At 42.5% G+C, this 8,328-nt stretch overlaps 1 protein-coding gene across 2 annotated transcripts in view; it reads left to right on the plus strand.

The window, feature by feature from the left end:
* Positions 1 to 8,328, plus strand: part of SNX6 (sorting nexin 6) — a 60,655-nt gene that overhangs the window by 43,381 nt on the left and 8,946 nt on the right. For both annotated transcript variants that reach the window (XM_003791977.3, XM_012806457.2), the window contains 2 exons: positions 717 to 792; positions 4,243 to 4,282. In XM_003791977.3, coding sequence (XP_003792025.1) covers positions 717 to 792; positions 4,243 to 4,282 — 116 coding nt within the window. The remainder of the gene's footprint in view (positions 1 to 716; positions 793 to 4,242; positions 4,283 to 8,328) is intronic.

Here is an 8,328-nt window from a genome sequence, read left to right on the forward strand (position 1 = left end):
TGTTGTTTGGCGGGTCCGGGCTGGGGATTCAAACCCGCCACCTTAGGTGTACGTGGCTGGCGCCTTAGCCAGTTGAGCTATAGGTGCCGAGCCTGGGGGGAAGATTTTTTAAGAGATTGTCTTATTCTGTTGCTTGGGCTGGAATGCAGTGACATGATCATAGCTAATCGTTCACCCCAGGCTCATACTGGGCTCAAGGGATCCTCCTGCCTAACTCTCCCAAGTAGCTGGGATACTGACTTATACCACCTCACACCTGGCTAATTTTATGAAATTTTTTGTAGAGACAGCATCCATCGTACTGTGTTACCCCAGCCTCAAGCAATACTCCTATCTTCATTTCCCAAAGTGCTGGTATTATAGGCATGAGCCGCTGTGCCTGACCAAGTAATTATTTTTAAGTCAGTGAATAAATACATTAAATCAGCTTGGCGCCTATAGCTCAAGCAGGTAGGGTACCAGCCACATTCATCAGAGCTGGCAGGTTCGAATCCAGCCCGGGCCTTTGAAACAACAATGACAACTATAACCAAAAAATAGCCGGGCGTTGTGGTAGGTGCCTGTGGTCCTAGCTACTTGGGAGGCTGAGGCAAGAGAATCATTTAAGCCCAGAAGTTGGAGGTTGCTGTGAGCTGTGATGCCACAGCTCTCTATCCTGGGTGGCAGCTTCAGGCTCTGTCTAAAAAAAAATTAAATCATTAAAAATTTCTCCATAGGTGCTGCAGATGATTACAATAGAATTGGTTCATCATTATATGCTTTAGGAACTCAAGATTCTACAGATATATGCAAGTAAGTATTCTAATTAAATATAGATCCTTTTATCCCCTTCTTACCCTTCCCTTCGCAGAAGAAATAAATAAATAAATACAGCAGAAAAAATTTCTGTTACATCCTGGGTGTGCACAATATTTCTAATCCCAATAGAAATTTTGGAACATTTTTGTCAAAACACACTGGTAATAAAGAGCATTTTCATAAACCTGGATTGACACCATTTTCCTCTTCCCTTTCTCTCATTTATTTATTCATTTATTTATTTTGAGATAGAGTCTCACTTTGTCACATCTGGTAGAGTCTGCCCTGGTGTCATAGCTCACAGCAACCTCTAACTCTTGGGTCCAAGTGATTCTTTTGCCTCAGCCTCCCAAGTAGCTGGCACTACAGGTGCCCGTCACAGCGCCTGGCTATTTTTAGAGATGGGGTCTCACTCTAGCTCAGGCTGGTCTTGAACTTGTGAGCTCAGGTGATCTACCCACCTCGGCCTCCCAAAATGCTGGGATTATAGATGTGAGCCACCATGCCTGGCTATTTTTTTTTTTTTTTTTTTTTTTTTTGAGACAGAGGCTCACTTTGCTGCCTTCAGTAGAGTGCTATGGCGTCATAGCTCACATCAACCTCAAACTCTTAGGCTCAAGTGATGCTCCTGCCTCAACCTTCCAAGTAACTGGGACTGGGTGGTGCCTGTGGCTCAAAGGAGTAGGGCGCCGGCCCCATATGCCAGAGGTGGTGGGTTCAAATCCAGCCCTAGCCAAAAACTGCCAAGTAGCTGGGACTGCAGGTGCCCGCCACAACACTCGGCTAGCTCTCATATTTTTTAAATATGAGGAATAAAAATAGATTTTAATGTACAATTTTAATATTTACTATGTTTTATTCGATGAAAATGGGCTGATTAGTGAGTATATAAGAGAAAGGAGGAGAGACACAATTTATGTCAGACTGTTCTTAGGTTTCAGTAAAGCTTATAAGTAAAAAATATCATTTGGAAATTAGAATATATACAAGAGGACTTCAAAAAAAGTTCATGGAAATGCTGAATGCGGTGGTGTGCACCTGTAGTCCCAGCTACTCAGGAGGATGGCTTGAGTCCAGGAGTTCTGGGCTATAGTATGCTATGACAATCGGGTGTCCGTACTACGTTCAGCATCAATATGCTGGGAGTTAGAGGCCACCAGGTTGCCTAAGGAGGGGTGACCCGGCCCAGGTCGGAAATGGAGCAGGTCAAAACTCCCGGGCTGATCAGTAGTGGGATCACGCCTGTGAATAGCCACTGCCCTCTAGCCTGGGCAACAAAGTAAGACCCCGTCTCTAAAAAGGAAAAAAAAGTTCATGGAAAAGACAGATTAAAAGATAAAAATAAAGGGCAGCGCCTATGACTCAGTGGGTAGTGCACTGGCCCCTGCCAAAATGCAACAAAAAAATAGCCAGGTGTTCTGACAGGCGCATGTACTTACAGCTACTTAGGAGGCTGAAGCAAGAAAATCTCCTAAGCCCAGGAGTTGGAGGTAGCTATGAGCTGTGTCCCCATGTCACTCTACTGAGAGCGATTAAAGTGAGTCTCAAAAATAAAAAATATAAAAGGGTGGCACCTGTGGCTCAGTGAGTAGGGCGCCGGCCCCATATACCAAGGGTGGCAGGTTCAAACCTGATGCCAGTCAAACTGCAACCAAAAAATAGCTAGGCATTGTGGTGGGTGCCTGTCATCCCTGCTACTTGGGAGGCTGAGGCAAGAGAATCACCTAAGCCCAAGAGGTGGAGATTGCTGTGAGCTGTGTGACGCCATAGCACTCTACTGAGGGCAACAAAGTAAGACTATGTCTGTAAAAACAAACAAACAAAAATCTTGCGAGGTGCCTATGGCTCAAAAGGGTAGGGCACCGGCCCCATTTGCCTGAGACAGCAGGTTCAAACCCAGCCCTGGCCAAAAAAAAAACCAGGAAAAAAAAAAAAAATATATATATATATATATATTTATTTATTTATTTCTCAATATAAAGAGAACATTTCGAGACACTTTTGTAAGCAATGATACCAGCCATATATTCCATCCCTACTAAAAGTAGAAAAATTAACTGGGGCTCATGGGACATGCCTATAGTTCCAGCTATGTGAGAGGCTGAGGCAGGGAGATCACATAAGCCCAGGAGTTTGAGGTTATAGTGAGCTATGATGTTGCAAGTATATTCTACCCAGGGTGACAGAGTGAGACTCAGCCTCAAAAAAAAGAAAAAGAAACCATCAAATAACTTCAAGAACTGTTCCAGCAGGTGGTGCCTGTGGTTCAGTGAGTAGGGCGCTGGCCCCATATACCGAGGGTGGCGGGTTCAAACCCGGCCCTGGCCAAACTGCAATGCCGGATGTTAGGGCAAGCGCCTGTAGGAGTCTGAGGCAAGAGAATCACCTAGCCCAGGAGCTGGAGGTTGCTGTGAGCTGTGTGATGCCACAGCACTCTACTGAGGGCAACAAAGTAAGACTCTGTCTCTAAAAATAAAAATAAAAAAAGGAACGGTTACAGCTTTGATATAACCGTTTTAAAAGACTTTTAAATCAGTCTTTGCTCTTTGAATGTGATTGGTTTGTATTTCTTTAATAATTTTGAAGGTGTATGTTTTATTTAGTATTACATAGCATAATGATGAAGAGTATCAAGATAGGCCACAGGCAATGGATTGTGTGTGTAATTCTAGCACTTTGGGAGGCTAAGGCAGGAGGATTGCATGAGGCCAAGAGCTCAGGACCAGCCTGGGCAACAAAGTGAAATCCCATCTCTACAAAAAATTTAAAAATTAGCGGAGCATAGTGGTTTATGTCTTTAGTTCCAACTACTTAAGAGGCTGAGGCAGAGGGATTGCCTGAGCCCACGAGTTCTGGGCTGTAGTGAGCTATGATTGTACCACAGCACTTACAGGGTAGGGTAGCAGAGTGAGACCCTGTCTTCCAAAAACACAGGCTTGGAACCTGTAGCTCAGTGATTAGGGCACCTGCCACATATACTGGGGCTGGCGGGTTTGAACCCGGCCTGTGCCTGCTAAACAACAATGATAACTACAATAAAAAAAAAATAGCCAGGTGTTGTGGTAGGCCCTTGTGGTCCCAGCTACTTGGGAAACTGAGGCAAGAGAATTGCTAAGCCCTAGAGTTTGAAGTTGCTGTGAGCTGTAATGCTATGGCACTCTACCCAGGGCGACAGCTTGAGACTCTGTCTCAAAAATAATAATAATAATAATATGGAGATAAATTTTAAATTTACATTAATGGCTTAAACTGTCATCTTAAAATGAAATGGACAGATACTCTCTAATAACAAATTTCAAATCATCTGTTAAATGATTGAAAGTTAACAAGACTATTAGGAGACAGTGTTTATTATAGATATGGTTTGGGGACATAATCTTTGAATGTTTGAAATGGAAAATTATTTCAAATGTAGCTTCTGATGAAAATATTTTTCTCTTCTAGGTTTTTCCTCAAAGTTTCAGAACTGTTTGACAAAACAAGAGTAAGTTCTGAATTCTAGAAAATTTAGCACAATATTGTATCTATAGATCTCATTTTAAGTTTTTTTACTACAATAAAAAAATTGTATAAAAAGGAGTAATTATTATTAACCTTTGGGAATCTAAATCTTTTCCTATAGTAGTGTTTAAATTATGGTTGTGTTTATGTTTATTGATGAAGATGAACCTACCTACTTCAGAAGGATGATGAGACAGATTTAGATTTCTTGAGTTTTTCATGAAATTGGATTTTTTCTTTTTTGTTTCTTTTGTTGTTGTTGTTTTGAGACAGCATCTCAAGCTGTCGCCCTGGGTAGAGTGCTGTGGCATCACAACTCACAGCAGCCTCAAACAGTCTCCCAAGTAGCTGGGACTACAGGCGCCTGCCACAACACCCGGCTTTTTTTTGTTGCAGTTGTCATTGTTACCTGGCCCGAGCCGAGTTTGAACCCGCCACCCTTAGTGCATGTGGCCGGCAGCCGAACCACTGTGCTGTGGGTGCCAGAAATTGGATTTTTATTAGCCTTTTGGTATTTATTTAAAAGTCATAATGGGTAGGGCATCGCCTGTGGCTCAAAGGGGTAGGGTGCCAGCCCCGTATGCTGGAGGTGGTGAGTTCAAACCCAGCCCCAGCCAAAAACTGCAAAAAAAAAAAAAAGTCATATGGGTATTATGCATCAGAAGACATTATGGGAACTGGGTTTATGTTTACAAAGCATGATCCTTATGGAAAGCTTTTTAAACTCAAAAGTCCTAGATTCATTGTAACTTTACCGAGATTGTATCACCACATACTGTGGAAAGGTTGCACTCATGTTAGTAATAATTTTTTTTATATTTTGAGACAGAGTCTTACTGTGCTGCCCTGGGTAGAGTGCTGTGGCATGACAGCTCACGGCAACCTCAAACTCCTGGGCTTAAGCGATTCTCTTGCTTCAGCTTCCCAAGTAGCTGGGACTACAAGTACCTACCACAACGCCCAGCTATGGTAGTAATAATTTGATGATAAAATCATCTTGATTTTTGTGGATCAGACCTGGCTACAATAATAGTTAAATTTTTAAAGTTGCTAGAGTAGTGGAAATGTTTATTAGACGTTCAGGGGTACTTAGCTGAGATGATGTTGTAGTAGTTGATTTCTCCATGACTTTGCTAACTGTGTGATGTAAAGTAGAGACAAGTAAAAGAGAAGGAGATAATCTGACAAAGGAAAAATAAATGTTATATTGGGTCTAGATCACCTGTTATTCTGCCAGGTAACTGGTACTGATATTTGTACTAGTAAGCATTCTCTGAGAAGACAGTAATTTTTCTGTTCATTTATATCCAAAAATAGGGACCTATCACAAAATGGCCTTTTGTCAATTCAGGTCCTCTGAGAAATAGACATCAAGATAAAATTAGATCTAATTAGATCTAGCCTGTGGCTCAAAAGGATAGGGCACTGGCCCCGTATACCAGAGGTGGCAGGTTCAAACCCAGCCCCAGCCAAAAAAAAAAGATAGAATTAGATCTAAAAGAAATTTCTTGTGAAGAATAAAGAGGAAAGAACAGGAGCAAATAGAAAGACCTTTCAGACTACAGGTCAGGCCTTCACCTGCAAAGGAAAGAGCAGAGGATGGATTGTGGGGAAGAGTCTCAGATAGCAGTGAGACCTCGTCTTTACTAAAAACCAAAAGAAACAAGCTGGGCATTTTGGGGCACCCATAGTCCCAGTTGCTTAGGAGGCTGAGGCAAGGGGATCACATAAGCTCCCCAAGAGTTAAAAGTTGCTGTGAGCTATGATGCCACTGTACTCTATTCAGGGCATGGAGTGAAACTGTCTCAAAAAATGAAAATAAAGGGCAGCTCCTGTGGCTCAGTGGGTAGGGCATTGGTCCCATATACCGAGGGTGGCAGGTTCAAACCCAACCCCAGCCAAACTGCAACAAAAAATAGCCGGGTGTTGTGGCGGGCGCCTGTAGTCCCAGCTACTCTGGAGGCTGAGGCAAGAGAATCGCCTGGGCCCAGGAGTTGGAGGTTGCTGTGAGCTGTGTGATGCCATGGCACTCTACCGAGGGTGATAGAGAGACTCTGTCTCTACAAAAATAATAATAAATAAATAAAAATAAAAATACTAGCTGGGTGTTGTAGGCACCTATAGTCCTAGATACTTGGGAGGCTGAAGCAAGAGGATCATTTGAGCCCAAGAGACTAGGTTGCTGTGAGCTATGATGATGCCACAGCACTCTACCCAGAGTAACAAAGACTCTGTTTCAAAAAAAAAAAAAAGCTGGATGCAGTGGCTCATGCCTGTAATCCTAGCACTATACGAGGCCGAGGTGGACGGGATAGCCTGAGCTCACAGGTTTGAGACCAGCCTGAGCCAGAGTGAGACCCACCTCTAAAAATAGCCAGGCAGGTTCCACACCTATAGCTCAAGTGGCTAAGGCGCCAACCACATACACCAGAACTGATGGATTTGAATCCAGCCCAGGCCTACCAAACAACAATGACAACTACAACCAAAAAATAGCCAAGTTTGTGGTGGGCACCTGTGGTCCCAGCTACTTGGGAGGCTGAGGCAAGAGAATCACTTAAGCCCAGGAGTTAGAGGTTGGTGTGAGCTGTGATGCCATGGCACTCTATCAGGGCAACAGCTTGAGGCTCTGTCTCAAAAAAATGAATAAATAAAAATAGCCAGGCATTGTGGTGAGCACCTGTAGTCCCAGCTACTCGGGAGGCTGAGGCAAGAGAATCTCTTGTGCCCAAGAGTTTGGGGTTGCTGTGAGCTATGATGGCATGGAACTCTTATCAAGGGTGACAAGTGAGACTGTGTCTCAAAAGAAAAAGGTCTTCTCACCTTTTCTCCTTCATGATAGGGAAGTGCTCTAAACTTTCTTTGTTCTTCCTAATGAAACCTCTCCCTGTTAACCTGAAAAAAAAAAAAAAACATTATTTTCATGAAACTGATCTATGCTGTTACATGTAGGTGTAGTTCCTTCATGATATTGTATAGTATTCCATTAATTCATTTACTTCTACATTTGGCAGGCATGTGGATAGTTTCTAGTTTGGGATTCCATAAAATAATACCACTAAGATCATTCTTGTATATCTTCTGTTGAACATAAGTATGCATTTCTCTTGGGAATATTTAACTAGGAAAGAAATTGATACGTCATAGAGTATCCACATGAAAAGCTTCAGTGGACATTGCCAAACTGCCATGATTGTACCAGTTCACAATCCTACCAGAATGGATGTGAGCATTCAGATTGCTCCACAAATTTATTAATACTAGTTATTTTTCACTTTTTAAATTTTAACCGTAGTGCTGAGTATGTAATCTGTTTTTATTTTTGTTTTTATCTACTTTTTATTTGAACACTAATTTCAGACTTAGAGGAAAGTTGCAGAAATAATACAAAGAATTCCTGTATATACATCACCCAGATTTCCTGAATATTAACATTTTCAGAATTAAGTTTTTTTAATTCTGAAAAATCCATACTCATTCTGTTTTGTGCCTATTCAGCACATCCTTTTTTTTTTTTTTTAAGGATTAGGATTATTTCTTTCTTTCTTTTTTGTGATAGAGTGTCAAGCTGTAGCTGTGGGTAGAGTGCTGTGGCGTCACAGCCCACAGCAACCTCCAACTCTTAGGCTTAAGTGATTCTCTTGCCTTCGCCTCCCAAGTAGCTGGGACTACAGGCACTCACCATAGCGCCTGGCTATTTTTTGATTCTAGTTGTCATTGTTGTTTGGCAGGCCTGGGCTGGATTCGAACCCACCAGCCTTGGTGTATGTGGCTGGCACCGTAGCCACTTGAGCTACAGGCACCAAGTCAGGATTAGGATTGTTTCTAATATAGCCAGTACTATTATTAATTATTCACCTTTTTTTGGTGGAGGCATAGTCTTTCTCTGTTGCTCCATCTAGAGTGCACAGTTGTCATCATCACTTTTTGAAACCTTGAATTCCGGCTTGGCACCTGTGGCTCAAGTGGCTAAGGCACCAGCCACATACACCTAAGGTGGCAGGTTCAAATCCAGCCCAGGCCCGCCAA

This window comes from Otolemur garnettii, unplaced genomic scaffold (genome assembly GCF_000181295.1).
Source record: "Otolemur garnettii isolate 467f Iridium unplaced genomic scaffold, OtoGar3 scaffold00052, whole genome shotgun sequence".
In the NCBI taxonomy this organism is placed as follows: Eukaryota; Metazoa; Chordata; class Mammalia; order Primates; family Galagidae; genus Otolemur; species Otolemur garnettii.